The 16,340-nt window shown below is 56.9% G+C and overlaps 1 protein-coding gene across 1 annotated transcript in view; it reads left to right on the forward strand.

The window, feature by feature from the left end:
- Positions 1-15,925, forward strand: part of CDHR4 (cadherin related family member 4) — a 34,834-nt gene extending 18,909 nt beyond the window's left edge. Inside the window, exons 10-20 of the mRNA XM_065551491.1 lie at positions 357-507; positions 968-1,064; positions 2,113-2,331; positions 3,684-3,823; positions 5,286-5,436; positions 5,887-6,101; positions 6,405-6,406; positions 6,714-6,854; positions 7,090-7,131; positions 9,743-9,830; positions 13,890-15,925. Of these exons, the coding sequence (XP_065407563.1) occupies positions 357-507; positions 968-1,064; positions 2,113-2,331; positions 3,684-3,823; positions 5,286-5,436; positions 5,887-6,101; positions 6,405-6,406; positions 6,714-6,854; positions 7,090-7,131; positions 9,743-9,830; positions 13,890-14,213 (1,570 nt within the window). The 3' untranslated portion in view covers positions 14,214-15,925. The remainder of the gene's footprint in view (positions 1-356; positions 508-967; positions 1,065-2,112; positions 2,332-3,683; positions 3,824-5,285; positions 5,437-5,886; positions 6,102-6,404; positions 6,407-6,713; positions 6,855-7,089; positions 7,132-9,742; positions 9,831-13,889) is intronic.
- Positions 15,926-16,340: the final 415 nt, after the last annotated feature.

A 16,340-nucleotide genomic window follows, 5' to 3' on the forward strand; every position in this document is an offset into this window, starting at 1 on the left:
AGTCGCGATCGCAGGAGTGAGGGACCGTCCGAGCAGGAGTGAGGGACCGTCCGCTGAATTGCCGCCGAACAGCTGGACGTGCCGCCCCTCTCTGAAGTGGCCGCCCCAAGCACCTGCTTGGTAAGCTGGTGCCTGGAGCCGGCCCTGCCTGTAGCTCCCCTTGCAGAAGGGGCTACTGCCTGGGGTGCGGTGAATGGCCCGGCTGAAGCATCATGCAGACTGAGTGCTGGCCGCAGTGTGGCAGGGCTGCTGGGGGCACGCCTGGCACAAGGGCAGGAGAGAGGCTCCCTCCCTTTGCCCATGTCCTGTTGGCCCTTCACCTTCCCCACTGGTAACCCCTGCCCTCCTTCTGCCAGGGCTCAGGTATCTGAGGACACCCCCATCGGCTGGACTCTCGTGACGCTGACATGCATGGACCCAGATGCCAGCAACAGCTCCCTGCGCTACCAGGTGGAGGGCAATCAGCGCTCGCGCTACAGTTTCCGCATGCAGGGTCCACAGCTGCAGGTGAGCCCAGAGGGCAGGGCCAGGGCATGCCCGGACAGTGCCAGTGCCATCTGCAGCCAGCAGGGCACCATAGGGCGTGGGAGCTGGATGCCAGGACTCCTGGCCTCTATCCCCAATTCTGGGAGGGGGAGAGGGGCTAGTGGTTAGACTGGGGGAGCGGGTCTGGGAGCCAGGCCGCCTAGGCTTTATCTCTAGCTCTGGAAGGGGGGTGGAGGATGGGGGCTGGGAGACGGGGGGCTTGGAGCCAGGACTTCTGGGTTCTATCCCCAGCTCTGGAAGGGGAGTGGGGGCTAGTGGTTAGAGTGGAGAGGGAGGGGGCCTGGGAGCCAGGACTCGAAGTTCTCTCCCCAGTAGGGCCCATGTGGGGTTCAGGGGGAGGCATGGGGACGGCAGCCCTGACTGTGAGAGTTTCAGTGTCCAGCCTCTGCACCTCCGAGCTGCCTGGGTTTGAATCCCATAGGTCAACGAGACCCTGGACTACGACTCAGCTGCCAGTGCCCACTTCCAGTACGTGGCCACCATCCTGGTAACGGACAGTGGGCAGCCCGCCCTGAGCAGTGAGTGCCCCCGCTCCGCTGATCCCCGGCCTGGCCCAGGCCCCTCGGTCCAGTCACACAGTGGGAGCTGGGCAGCACCAGGCCAATCCTGGCATAACCCTTAGCCAGAAGGTGCAGGCATAGGGGACACAACTTCCAGAATACAATGGGGTCACGAGGCTCCTCTTTACCACCCATGGAGCTGTCAACAAGAAACACCCTTTCCAGCCCAGAAGAGCCTGGTCTGTGTGTGTGTGGGGGGGGGGTCGTTCCCCTCCATTCCCAGACAGCTCCCTCACCCACCCCCCCATCCCCAGACAGCCCGGCCCTGGAGGCTGGAAAGGGTTCTATCAAGGATTCACTGGGCGATGTTCTGGAACTACTCCCTATGAAACGAGTCAGGACTCTAGGGGAGCCTCCTCTCTCTGAGCATACTGTCACCAGGGCAAGAAGCTTACACAGCTTCGACCTTCCTGTATCTGACCTCGGAGCATTCAGCATCCCCTTCCACACCGTGCACTTCCCGCAGCAAGTCTGTCTGGGTAGGGCTCCTGGGGAAGCCAGCGGGCCCTGCACCCCAACTCTGCAGTCAGACGTGACTCTCAGCCAGCATGTAGAACAGAAGGTTTATTAGTCGATAGGAACACAGCATAGAACAGAACTTGTTAGCACAGAAATCAGTGACTTTCAGCCAAGTTCATCTTGGGGAGTACTGGGTCTCCTCCTCCCCTTTGTCCTGCTTCCAGAGCAAAAGGTGTCACCTGGTGGCACCCCCCTCCTGGGTCTCAGGTTACAAAGGGCACCAGTCATAGCATATGTGCAGGTAGTTGGAGCAGCCTCACCTGCCCCACAGGTCTCAGCCAAAGTCACACACCCCTATTCCCACCACCAAGATATTGGTGCAGCACACAGGGAAACTGAGGCACACACAGTATTCATGTAAAACTGACATAGGCTCAACAGTAAGACTCACATACATCATAACAAGGGAAAACCCCACTTCGTCACACCCTCCATCCCCAGACAACCCAGCCCCACGTAGTTGACCCCCCTAGCCTCTGTGATGCAGCCCGTGTGCCCGTGCTGGTGACGGTGACTCCGAAGAACGAGCACTCACCTGCGTGCCCAGCCAGCGCCATGTTCAGCGTGCCAGAGGATGCTGCCTTCGGCGACACAGTGGGCCGGGTGAATGGCACGGACCTGGACTACCCCTTCGACAACATTGAGTACAGCATTGCTGGGGGTGCCGGCGCCAGCCCGCCCGCCTTCTATATCGGCCCACGCACCGGTAAGCTGCCATGTGTCACGGAGTCCTCAGGTGATGCTCTGGAACTGCTCCCTACGAAGCCAGTCAGGACTCTGGTGAAGTCTCCTCTCTGTGAGCAGACTGTCTCCAGGGCAAGAAGCTCACATGGCTTCCACCTTCCTGGGTCTGACCTTTGGAGCATTCAGCATCCTCTGCCCCTCCGTGCACTTCCCAAAGCGAATCCACTGAGGCGGGGTCCTGGGGAAACCAGAGGGTCCTGCACCCCAACTTCGCAGTCAGACGTGACTCTTAGCCAGCCAGTAAAACAGAGGTTTATTAGATGACAGGAACACGGTCTAAAACAGAGCTTGTAGGTACAGGGAACAGGACCCCTCAGCCGGGTCCATTTTGGGGGCAGTGAGCCAGACAACCAAGTCTGCCCCTCACTCCATGTCCCCAGCCAGCTCCAAACTGACTCACCCTCCAGCCCCTCCTCCTCTGGGCTTTGTCCCTTCCCCCCCCCCCCCGCCCACCAGGAGGTCACCTGATTCCTTTGTTCTCCAACACCTTTAGCTATCACCTTGCAGGGGGGAAGGGCCCAGGCCATTAGTTGCCCAGAGATAGTGTTGGCCATTTATGCACACTTGCCCTTTGCGACAATCACACCCCCTTTATCCCATCACCTAGAGACTTAAGACCTGCATAGGTGAAACTGAGGCACCCCTACAGTATTCAGAGGAAACATTAAGGACAGTCCCACTTCGTCACACCATGCCAGTCTGCATGGGCCTGTGCTAGCCTCTCCACCTGTCCCTGAGCCTGTTCTCATGCTCCCTGCCTCGTTACCCCCTGCACCCGCCCCAGTTACTCCATCCCTCCTGACCCCATTACCCCTCCCCCACCCTGCCTCCTTACCCTCCCACCGCTCCCATTACTCCATCCCCACCCTGACCCCATTACCCCAACCCTGCCCCAGCCCCAATTACTCCATCCCCGCCCTGCTCCATTATCCCCGCCCCCATCTTGCCCTGCCCCTGTTACCCCTCCACCCGCCCGTTACCCCTCCCCCATCCTGCCCTGCCTCCGTTACTCCTCCCCCACCCACCCATTACCCTCCATCCGCCCCACTACCTCCATCCCCGCCCTGACCCCATTACCCCCCTCACCTTGCCCTGCCCCTGTTACCCTTCCATCCACCCCCGTTACTCCATCCGCGCCCTGATCCCATTACCCCACATCCACTCTTATTCCTCCACTCCTCCCTCACCCTACCCTCCAGGCTAAGCCCCCTCCCCACCTGACCCTAGCCTGGACCCTGAGTCCCTCTCTTGAGGAGCCCAGGCTGTGGGTTTCTCCCCAGAAAGTTTCTGCATGGCTCCTTCTGTGTCATGCAGGTGAAATTCACGTGCTTGGGCCCCTGGACTACGAGAGCAAGCAGGTCTATATCCTGACTGTGCAGCTGCAGGATGTGGCCAATGATGCAGACCCACGGCACCAGCGCAGGGTGCTGTGTGACATCACCATCCAAGTGCAGGTGATGCTCCGCTGTGCGCCTCCTGGCCAGACCCGGGACCGGTCCCACAACGCATGTGCGCCAGGGGGCTGGTTAAGGTTACTCAGGCCATCTTAACTTTTGGCGTTCCCTAATTCTGGAGCGCTTGGCTCTGCCAACTCAGGGTGTCCTCGGCCCAGCAGTTTGGTCTGTGCCGTTCCAAGGGTTCAACAGGAGAAAACGGATCAAATCCCATGCAGGTATCTGCTAGGCGCCTTGGATGCTTGGGTTCAGCCCCTGGCCACAGGAGGGCAGTGTGCTCTCTATTAGCACAGGGTGCTTTGCCTTTCCACAGTGCTCAGGCGTGGAGGGGGGGGGTAGCTCTGCGGAAGCCTCCCTGGTTATCCCTCGAATCGGCCCGCTCTTCCCATGAGCCATGACAGCAGCCAGGCACCTAGAGCCCTGGTGTCCCTGGCCAACCCTGCCAAAGGCCCAGCCGGGAGCCCTCTGCCAGCCTGTGCCCGGTGCATGGCGGGGGCTCCCAGACTCGCCTGCCTCCTGAAGTGGAGGGATGAGGCTCTGCCACGTGGCTGAGGTGGGAACCCTGGTGGGTGGAGAGCCAGACCAGGCTGGCTCTGCTGGCGCTGGCCCAGTGCGGCAGACGCAGGGACCAGGCAGCCTCAGGGTCCCTCCACGTGGTGATGAGGTTGCAGGAGGCTGTGCTGGTGCTCTGCAGGGACAGGCTCTTCATGGCCTCGGACCCAGCCCACCCAGTGCATTGGCAGCCAGCTCCCCAGCTCTGACCAGAGACAGAGAGCAGCATGGGGTCCCTCTGCCCCCCCCCCCCCACGGTGGGCTTGACAGAAGCTGGGGGGAGGAGGGGAAACCAACAGCCCATGGGCACCGTGCCATCCACAGCTCTTTGGTGGAATCAATAGAAACATGGGTTACAGGCTGCTGCCGGCGTGGCTCTGCCCACACCCACTGGCAATGGGGCTGCCCCTGGATGCCGCTGGGTTGGCCCTGCCCGTGTCCACCAGCAATGGGGCTGCCCCTGGAGCGTCACAAGCTGCTGCCTGGCATGGCCCTGCCTGTGCCCACCAACAATGGGACTCCCACCCCACCTCCCTCCTCTAGCACATGTCTGCCTGACAGGAATGAGAGGTGAATCCAGGCTGGTTGCGAGCGCAGTATAGTGCTGTGACACACACAGTACTGCTCTGGCCCTGCCAGCAGAGGGCAGTGCCCTGGCTTAGCGTGCTGTCACTGTGTATCTGGAATGTCATGCTGCCCTGGTGCCCAGGGTCTGTCCTGCGGCCTAGTTCGCAGGAAGGAGAGCTGAAAATGTGCCTGGCTCAGGGATGGCCCATTGCCCTGCCCTGGGACTGACCTGCCCAGCCAGGGGAATCCTGATCCCACCCTGGGCCCTGAGTGCCACTGCAATGCCACCCTTGCCACAGCCCTGGGGTGGCTGTTCCCAGCACAGGCCTCTGTGTGCCCCCAGGACACCAATGACCAGCCCCCGCGCTGCACGCCCCCATTCCAGGAGTTCTTCATCTACTCCACCCGGGACCCCAGCCTGCCCCTCGCGCAGTTGCAGTGCTCTGATGAGGACAAGAGCACCGTGCTGCCCCTGACCTACACCCTTGTGGGAGGTGAGTGGGTCCCGTCTCCATGCCCCTGGCCTAGCACAGGGCAGGGGTCATCTCTGTGTCCCTGGCCTAACCGTGGGAGGGGGAGCTGGGTGTCTCTGTGCCCTTGCCCTATCTGTTGGGGGGGGGGGGGAGGGGGAGGCTCTGTGCCCCGGCCTAGCCTCGGGGGAGAGGGGGAGGAACTGGGTGTTTCCGTGCCCCTGTCTTACCTGTCAGGGGTGGGAGGGAGGGAGGAGGCTGGGTTCGGGCCTCGTAGGGGCTTGCGTCTCAGTCCGCGCTCTGTGGGGACCTGGCAGGGCCTCAGAGGTAGTGTCTGCAGTGGGCATAAGGGGGCTCTGTGGTGGGGCAGTGAGGGGGGGGCTCTCTGCAATTGGGGTGTGGGGCAGCATCCCCTCCCCACTACTCCCCCGGTGGGCGGTGGAGCCCGGGCTCATCAGGGCCTTTCCTTGCCAGGCAACACCAATGAGCGCTTCCGGCTGGCGGGCAGCACCCTGCTGCACTCTGCTTTCTCCTACCCACCCGACAGCATCCATGAGTCCCACATCTTCGAGCTGCTGGTGGAGGTGACGGACAGCCTCAGCGCGCCACGCCACAGCACCACAGCCACACTGGTCGTGCACGTGACGCCCTGGGCCACTACCACTCCCAGCACCACCACTACGCGCACAGTGAGCCAGGGAGCTCCGGGGTGCCCCCAACTCAGCCCCTGCCCATCAGCCTGCTCTTTTCTCCTGGGGTGGCCATATGGCCCAGGGTAACTCCCCCACCCCCCAGCATGTTCTGGCCCCCCAACCTGGCTGCCTCATGGCTTCTGTTGCCCCTTGTCTCCCCCCCATGTCCCCTCTGGAGGGCTGCTCCTACCCCCATTTGTTGTGGGCATGACCCCTGGCCTTGGCAAGGGGGCAGGGATAAGCCTGCAGCTGAGGTGCCTGCTAGAGGGCTGGGCCGAGCCTGCGCTGGGATGTGGGGAGCAGTCTCCTTTCCTAGGGCTCCAGTCTGTGTCCTGGAATCACCCCAGAGCCCATGCTGTGCCAGACTTTCCCTGCACCCCCCCTTTTCTGGCACGGTGTCAGGCACAGGGATGCAGCTCTGGCAGGGTGTCGGCTGCAGGGATGTGACACGGTGCCCCAAGCCATGCTGAGGCCCAGTGCCCCATGTTGCAAGTGCATGGAGCTACTTTGTCCCATGAGAACACTGCCCACAGCCCACAGAGCTCCCTGCCCCACCATGACCACACCCCAACTTGACAGGCCTCCCAGCACTTTGCTCTCTGCTAGCAGACCCCTGCAGAAGAAGCCGCTAGTTGTCACCCGCATCGAGCGGTTCTGGGCACCCTCGCCCTGGTTCGTGGCGGTGCTGACCGTCTCCATGGTGCTGCTGCTGGTGGCGCTGGCATGGCTGTCATGGAAACTCCTGTGCAGGTGAGTGTTGACACGCAGGGCAGCATAGGCTGGGCTGCCAGGCAGGACACACCCTGCCATGGCCAGTGGCCACCTGGACGGGAGGGGCCTTCAGGGCTCCGTGTTGCGGGGCAGCCATCTCTGCCAGGCACAGCAATCCACCCGCCCCCTGCTCCTGGCCCCTAGGACAACAGGGGCCCAGACCCCTGCTCTCCCCAACTCACCACTCTCCACTTCCCTGTGTTCCTCATTGCAGGCCTGCTCCAGGCAAGTCAGCGCAGCCACTCCTACAGGACAGGTGAGAGCCTCCCCACACACCTCTGGGCACCATTGGGGCACTGGCCCAGCCTGAGGAAGTGCAGGGGACCCAGCCCTAGAGCTGGGGGTTGGGAACCCCATTGGAGCAAGTCCTGGGCCAGGGCCATTCCTGTTACCAGATTTGCCCGTTACTTTGGGGTATGCTAATTTATTAGGTTTCAGAGTAGCAGCCGTGTTAGTCTGTATCCGCAAAAAGAACGAGGAGTACTTGTGGCACCTTAGAGACTAACAAATGTATTTGAGCATAAGCTTTCGTGGGCTACAGCCCACTTCATCAGATGCATAGAATGGACCATATGGTAAGAAGATATATATATACATACAGAGAACATGAAAAGGTGGAAGTTCCCATACCAACTCTAAGAGGCTAATTAATTAAGATGAGCTATTAGCAGCAGCAGAAAAAAAACTTTTGTAATGATAATCAAGACTGCCCATTTCAGATAGTTGACAAAAAGGTGTGAGGATACTTAACATGGGGAAATATATTCAATTTGTGTGATGACCCAGCCACTCCCAGTCTCTATTCGAGCCTAAATTAATGGTACTTAGTTTGCATATTAATTCAAGTTCAGCAGTTTCTTGTTGGAGTCTGTTTTTGAAGCTTTTCTGTTGCAAAATTGCCACCTTTAAGTCTGTTAGTGAGTGACCAGAGAGGTTGAAGTGTTCTCCTACTGGTTTTTTAATGTTATGATTCCTGATGCCAGATTTGTGTCCACATTCACATTACAATTGTTCTGGTAGTAACCCACTTGATGAGCAAACCCCACAGGATTTTTGGGCGCTACAGGGACCTTTAGCTTAGGTAAGAGGAGCATTGCTGCAGAGTAGATGGGGGAGCCAAAAACACAAAAGAGTAAAGTTCAGAGAGAGGGAGGGAAGCAACCAGAGATTGGATCTCAGTTGTAATATAGCCACCCGCAGGTCTGTCACTGAATGACCAGACAGGTTAAAGTGTTCTCCCACTGGTTTTTGAGTATTTTGATTCCTGATGTCAGATTTGTGTCCATTAATTCTTTTGCGTAGAGACTGTCCGGTTTGGCCAATGTACATGGCAGAGGGGCATTGCTGGCACATGATGGCATATATCACATTGGTAGATGTGCAGGTGAACGAGCCCCTGATGGCGTGGCTGATGTGATTAGGTCCTATGATGATGTCACTTGAATAGATATGTGGACAGAGTTGGCATCGGGGTTTGTTACAAGGATAGGTTCCTGGGTTAGTGGTTTTGTTCAGTGATGTGTGGTTGCTGGTGAGTATTTGCTTTAGATTGGGGGGTTGTCTGTAAGCGAGGACAGGTCTGTCTCCCAAGATCTGTGAGAGTAAAGGATCATCTTTCAGGATAGGTTGTAGATCTCTGATGATGCGCTGGAGAGGTTTTAGTTGGGGGCTGAAGGTGACAGCTAGTGGTGTTCTGTTATTTTCTTTGTTGGGCCTGTCTTGTAGGAGGTGACTTCTGGGTACTCGTCTGGCTGGTTTTCTTTAGGTTAGACAATAGGAACTGATCATTCCTATGATGGGTGATGTTTCTTCAGGGAGCTTACAATGCAATTAGGCAGCTTCAATATTTTGGATATCAATCAAGGATTCATTACTAGAATTGGTTTGATAACTGTGAGCTGGGTGTGTGCAGGCGTAGGTTCCTTAACATCTGGAGCAGAGATCCCCCATGATGCAGTGCTTCCCTGCTTTTCTGGTCCCAGAGTTCCGTGCGGTAATCTTTGTTCTCCATTCTGTATGCTAATGGAGATGCCTCCCTGTCCCATCTTTGATGCAGATGAGGCTAGGGGAGTACGTCTGGAGGGGGTTAGGTGTGTCTCCCACTGCCTTTTCATTGCTTTCTGTAAATCTTTCCTCTGATCTGTTTTGGTTCAAGCACAGGCTGGGGGGGAGGGGGTCATTCATCAGTCAGACAGGCTAGATACTGCATCCTGGTTCCCCAAGAACACAGAGCTAACTGGTATCATTTCCTAGGGAGGGGGGTCCGCTCCGTCTCCGGGGCTGGGCTGCATGGGGGCTAGACATGCTAAACTGGGACTCGGCTGGCAGACAACGGATCCATCTGGGAGGGGCTGTGCCTTTGCCATGGGTTGGTACTGACCCTGGGCCCTTTGCCATGGTAGGGGTGCTGCGCTGCTGGAGACATTAGAGCTATCTCTGGCCAGTGTGGGTACTGGGTGCTAGGCTGCCCTGCTAGAGCAGAGGCTGGGACAGTCCCACAACAAATGGCACCTGCCTCCCATAGGGCCCTGCAGCTCCCAGGAGGCTTGGCACCCTACCACACCATGCTGTTTCCCTATGCCCCTCTCAGAGTGACCAGCCCTGTGCACCACAGCCTTCCCTGGTGCCTGTTGCCCGGCATGGGACCCAAGCCTCACCCGAGGAAGCTGCTTGTGCTCCATAGCCTGAAGGCACTGATGGCAGGGGCTACCCCACTGCCAGGCTGGGAGCTCCAGTGCCTTGGTGTCCAGCAGAGGGTGCCCAGGCTCTGGGAGGGGCACACACCAGCGCAGGTGGTAGGGGCCTGGCTCTTTGGTGTCCTGCCCCACATGGGGCCCATGCCCTGACTGTCCTCTTACCCCCCTCAGGGCCTCGTCAGACTCACATGTGGCAAAGAACAACGCAGCCCCGGGAGAGCTGGACAAGGAGACAGGCCGCGCCAGCGTCCTCAGCCTGGTACAGATGCCTTGTCCGAGCATGTGCCAAGCAGGAGCCCTGCCAAGGCTGCCCCCAGAGCACTGCCCCCAGCCTGTGCACCTGCCAGGCCCCCACTGCCACCTCGCCCCCTGAGGCTGGCACAGCCTGCGGTTGGAATAGCCCACGACAGCTCCCCCAAGATGTTGGGCGCCTTCCCCAGGCAGAAGGACCAGTTTGCGTGCCTTCCCTGTCCCCAGCACCCGCTGCTGGCTCTGCCCCCCCCAGCGCACCTGCCCCGCCCCCCAGCACCCCCTGCTGGCTGTGCCCCCCAGTGCGCCTGCCCCGCCCCCCCAGCACCTCCTGCTGGCTGGGCCCCCGAGTGCACCTGCCCCGTCCCCCAGCACCCCCTGCTGGCTGTGCCCCCCAGTGCGCCTGCCCCACCCCCCAGCACCTCCTGCTGGCTGTGCCCCTGAGTGCAGCTGCCCCACCCCCCAGGACTCCCTGTTGGCTGTGCCCCTGAGTGTGCCTGCCCCGTCCCCCAGCATCCACTGCTGGCTGTGCCCCCGAGTGCGCCTGCCCTGTCCCCCAGCACCCCCCGCTGGCTGTGCCCCCGAGTGCGCCTGCCCCGTCCCCCAGCACCTCCCGCTGGCTGTGCCTCTGAGTGCGCCTGCCCCGCCCCCAGCACCTCCCGCTGGCTGTGCCCCCGAGTGTGCCTGCCCCGTCCCACAGCACCTCCCGCTGGCTGTGCCCCCCAGTGTGCCTGATCCACCCCCCAGCACCTCCCGCTGGCTGTGCCCCCCAGTGTGCCTGATCCACCCCCCAGCACCCCCCGCTGGCTGTGCCCATGAGTGTGGCTGCCCCGCCCCCCAGCACTCCCTACTGGCTGTGCCCCCCAGTGTGCCTGCCCCATTCCCCCCTCAGTGCCCCTGCCCCGCTCTCACAGCACCCCCTACTGGGGGAGGTAAGTGTTGCCCTATCCGTACAGCTCTGGCTCTCAGGTGGAGTTTGGGGCTCTGCACTGAACAGTCACTCTCTGCTCTTGTCTCCACAGCAGGAGCAGTTTGATGGCCGTGCCCAGGACCCCAGTGAGTGCCAGGCCCTGGCCCTCCCCCACCTCCTCCCAGCCACTGCCAGCTCCTTATCCTCCCCCACCTCCTTCCTTGTAGTGCCAGCTTTCTGCCCTCCCCCACTTCTTGCCAGTCAGTGCCATTTCCCTGCCCTCCCCCACCTACTCCCAGCCTGTGCCAGTCCCCTGTCCTCCCCACACCACCTCCCCCCAGCCAGTGACAGTCCCCTCCATTCACCTGCTCCTCCCAGCCAGTGCCAGCCTCCTGCCCTCCCCAACCTCCTCCTAGCACGTGCCTGCCCCATGCCCTCCCCCAACCTCCTCAATCATTGCCGCTGTCTTGGGTGGCATTTTGGCGGGGGGTCCTTCCTCCGCGGCAGCAGTTGGGCTGCCGCTGAGGACAGCGGCAGGACTTCAGCGGCAGCTCCTTCGAGTCAGGCCCCGCGGTGCCTAAAGCTGGCCCTGATGCCAGTACCTATCAAAATTGAGTGATCCTCTGGCTGGCGTTCTCAATAGCCAGGGTAGGGATTGACCTGTGCATGGAGACTGAGTTATCATATCATCTTTGGGTGTATAATCCTTCCAAATCAGAGGTGAGGCACATCAGCAGTGTAATATGAAGAGGCTTACATCACTTATGCCCATTCTATACTTATCTTGTGGGGAGTTCTGAATCTTTTGGATATCATACTGACACCTTTCACTCAAAATATTTGCTTGAAAGCTTTCCTCAACTTAACAGGAAAATGAAAATGCCTCTGATGTGCCTCACCTCCTCCCAGCCTGTGTCACCTCTGCCCTTCCCTCACCACCTCCCAGCCAGAGTTGGCCCCCTGCCCTCCCCGCACCTCCCATCAGCCAGTTCCGGCCCCTACACTCCCCCCACTCCTCCCAGCCTGTGCCAGTGCGACGGTGCTGCCCTGGGAGCCAGCTGAGGTCACTCAATCAGGGTGAACTGCAAACAAAACGGGGCAGACAAACCCCAAACACTGGTGGTTATTCCAATACTTAGATTTACCAAGCCAGCACAAAACAGCTTCTATAGTACCTCACTGGTTACTCAGAAGTCCAAACAACGCAGTTCCCCTAAAGTACCCAGCCTCAGGCCTCTGTCCAGACACACCTGTCAGATATGATGATGATTACTGAAAATCTTATCTCATCATATAAAAGAAAAGTATCAGGGGGTAGCCGTGTTAGTCTGTATCTACAAAAACAACAAGGAGTCTGGTGGCACCTTAAAGACTAACAGATTTATTTGGGCATAAGCTTTCGTGAGTAAAAACCTCACTTCTTCGGATGCATAGAGTGAAAGTTACAGATGCAGGCATTATATATATATAAATATAAGCTTATATATTTTATAATTATATATATATATATATATATATATATATATATATATATATATATATAATGCCTGCATCTGTAACTTTCACTCTATGCATCCGAAGAAGTGAGGTTTTTACTCACGAAAGCTTATGCCCAAATAAATCTGTTAGTCTTTAAGGTGCCACCAGACTCCTTGTTGTTTTTATAAAAGAAAAGGTTCTTCCAATCCCAAAGGATCAGCCACATACCCAGGTTCAATTATAACTTAGATCTTACCCCAAATACACGCTATAGTCAATTCTTATTAACTAAACTAAAATTTATTAAAAAAAAAAGAGAGAGTGTGTTGGTTAAAAGATCAATATACATACAGACTTGAATTCAATTCTTGAGGTTCAGATGCATAGCAGAGGTGAGCTTGTAGTTGCCAAAAGTCCTTTTAGATATAGTCCACAGGTTATAGTTCAATGTCCATATTCAGGGTGGCTCCAGGCAAAGACTGGGGATCTCAATCCTTGTGGCTTAAGGTTTCCCCCTCTTGAAACCCAAAGCAGATCTGAGATGCAGCAGGATCGTGTCCCAGGGTTCTTATACATTTCCAGCAGTCTTTCGGCCTGAGAAAACAATAGGCTTAATTCTCCTTCCAAACATCCTGGCAATTAGCACAGGGTAATTTATCCATTAAACAGTTCAGATACAGATTACCACAATCTTCAAAGAGACATATAGACATTAATACTATTTCACTCAAGTATCATCACAAATGTTAATATTCCTTTTTTTGATCTTTGAATTTAAAACTATAGCAATAGACAAGACTTGTTTGCTTACATCACAAGCCCTGAGCAAACATCTACCCTTTTACCTCTAACAATGCAGACTTGCATTTCAAAACTCTATTCATTTACATATCGTCCTAACCAGTCCTTAAGGTTCACCCATGTGTCAGGTCAGTCTGAGTTAATTAACTCTTTCTGGCCCTGTCACCTTCCAATGAAATATTATATTACACTCATAACGTCATAGCCAGTCCTTCCCCCACTCCTCCCAGCCAGTGCTACCCCCTGCTCTCCCCTGACATCCTCCTAGCCAGTGCAAGCCCCCTGCCCTCCCCCACCTCCTCCCAACCAGTGCCACCCTCTTCCCTCCCCCACTTCCTGCCAGTCAGTGCCAGCCCACCCCCTTCCCTCCCAGCCAGTGCAGGCCCCCTGCCCTCCCCCCACTTCCTCTCAGCCAGTGCAGCCCCCTGCCCTCCACCACCTCCTTCCTTGCAGTGCCAGCTCCCTGCCCTCCCCCACTAAGCGAGAGGGCATGGCTGGAACCAGGGCTTTGCAGGTGAGACGCCATCCCATAGCAGACTCTTGCCCCCTCTCGGGTTGTGAGGGGAGAGCTGTGCACGTGGGCAGGGGTGGTCAAAGGGCCCATCGCCCCCTCACTTTGGAGAACTTGAGCACGTCTGGGGCACTAAGACGGTTGAGCCCGACCACAGGGGCGGCCAGGCCACATCTGAGTGCGGGCCCTTGGGACAGGGGCAAAGTGCCACTCCCACTTGGCCCCTTTTGATCACTCATGTCCCCGCCACGTTACAGCCCTTCCAGCCCCACAGCCTGTGTGCAGAGCCCAGCGGCTGCCCTTGGCAAGAGCCCAAGAGGGATGTGGGCCCTGCCCAGTCTCATGTGTGCCGTGCTTTCTGTCTCAAGTTACAGGTCAGGATTACCTCTTCAACAGCAGCACCGGAGCGCGCCGCTGGGTCTGAGCAGACACTGCCCCCCGGGTGTGAGTGGGCACCCCGCCCCATGACGCTCCCCCACCCTGCACTGGGTCATAGCAGACACCACCTGCCTTGGTCTGAGTGGACACAGCCCTCCCCCTCACTGCTCCCCCCCTGCACTGGGTCTGAGCGGGCACATCCCGCCCTGGGTCTGAGTGGTCACAGCCTCCCCCCTCCCCCCATCCCCGAGTCCTCCCAGCACAGCCTCTGCGGACAGACCATGGCTGTGTCCCTAGAATGGGCCAGGCTGTAACTTTCTGCTCTGTGCGCTAACCAAGGACCATCTGCGTGGGGTCCCAGACACCCAAAACACCCTCCTACTTGTACCGTGCCGGCTGAGTCACTACAGTGCCAGGGGCGCAGTGCTCCCTTTGGGGGTGCAGGTCTCCCTCAGTGCCCATCGCAGGGGGACTCGCTGTGGGGAGCTTACAGAAGCAGGGGGGCTGGAGGCTCCAAGGGTTGGACCCAGGAGGTGATGAAGCTGCGTGTCTTACCATAGGCAGCGAGACCCTAAAGGGGCTGGCACACTGAGGGGTCCTGCCAGGACAGCTCCAGAGCCAGGAGGCAGGGTTCCACCCAAAAGAAGCGAAGTCGTCTTGGGGAAAAGGGGTACCAAGTTAAGCACCAGGTTCACTGGCCATTTGGGCCCGGCTAGAGAAGAGGGTTTATGGGGCCAGCCATGCCCCATGTCATTCACTGCACCAAGCCATGCCTGGGAAAGGGGAAGAGTCGTCTGGGCGCCACCGACACAAAGGGCTGTGGCTCAGGCCAGAGGCGCTGAGAACGGTGTTCATGGGAGGAATCTGCTAAGGTGCCAGTTGGATTTTAGCTTTAAAATCTAACAAATGGACTTTGCCAACTGGAGAAGGGCCCTGGCTCACAGTGCTCAGGATAGCAGCACCTGGCACGAACCAGCCCCTCTGCACCCCTGAGCAAACCAATGGCTACTAGTTACCCGCAATTGTCCTGAGCAAACCGCCAGCCCCCCACAAAAGTGTCCTGAACCAAACACCAGCCACCAACCCCACCTCCCAACTGTCCTGACCAAAACACTAGCTGCCAACGCCCCCCAACTGTTCTGAGCCAAACACTCACCACCACTCCTCCCCCAATTGTCCTGAGCCAAACACCAGCCGCCAACCCCCTGCAGCTGTCCTGGCAAACCTCTGGCCACCCTCCACACTCAATTGTCCTGAACCAAATACCAGTCGCCAACCCCCACTCCTGACTGTCCTTAGCAAACCACTGGCTGTCAGCCCCCCTCAACTGTCCTGAGCAAAACACCAGCCGCTAACCCACCTGTGACATTGCACTCCATAATGTTTTATGGAAATATGCTTATGAGTGTGAATATAATGTAACTGGAATATGCTTTATACAAAAGGTCTCTTTACAAAGCTTATAATCTACTGAGTGTGTTCATCCTATTTGTATGTATGTATATATCATTCTTGTATCGGAAGCTAGAAATATAAAGTATAACTCTGAGGTCCTATTGTAATTACGCAAAGTGTGGGCCATTAATGGTGGTGTAGAATTTTGATGGCTCCCATTGACTAGAACAATTGACTGTAAATGGCTCTGTTTACCTGCAAGCCTGCCTGTATAGGTGTAGACCAGCCCGTGGGTAATGAAAAATGAGGTCTTACAGGTCCTGATACTGGAATCCATCTTAAACCTGGTGCTTTTCCATTTTAGAAGGAGGGGTGGGGATCCAGAGAGACAAAAGATTCCCACCTTGTGCCAAAGCTATAAAGGGGGTGGAACAGAAAAAACAAGGTCCCAGTCATGAGAAAGCCCCTGCTTTTCACCTAAGATGCCTGCTGGAACTAACAAGGACTGTACCAGGGGAGAGGATTGGACCCAGACTAGGAAGGAGTTTAGTCTGTGAAAGAAGCTTTTGGAACATCTCTGAGGGTGAGATTTACCTGTAAACAGTTTCTTAATACATTAAGCTTAGACTTGCGTGTTTTGTTTTTATTTTGCTTGGTAACTTACTTTGTTCTGTCTGTTATTACTTGAAACCACTTAAATCCTACTTTTTATACTTTTTATACAATCACTTTTGTTTATTAATTAACCCAGAGTAAGTGATCAATACTTGGGGGAGCTGTGCATATCTCTCTATCAGTGCTATAGAGGGCGGACCCTGTATAAGCTTTATACAGAGTAAGACAGATTAATTTGGAGTTTGGATCCCATTGGGAACTGGAAAAAAGAACAGGAGTACTTGTGGCACCTTAGAGACTAACAAATTTATTAGAGCATAAGCTTTCGTGGACTACAGCCCACTTCTTCGGATGCATATCATTGGGAACTGGGTGTCTGCGTGCTGGCGATAGGTGACCTGCTGAGCAGTTTTTGGTTAAAGTCTGCAGCT

Source organism: Chrysemys picta, chromosome 7 (genome assembly GCF_011386835.1).
Source record: "Chrysemys picta bellii isolate R12L10 chromosome 7, ASM1138683v2, whole genome shotgun sequence".
In the NCBI taxonomy this organism is placed as follows: Eukaryota; Metazoa; Chordata; order Testudines; family Emydidae; genus Chrysemys; species Chrysemys picta.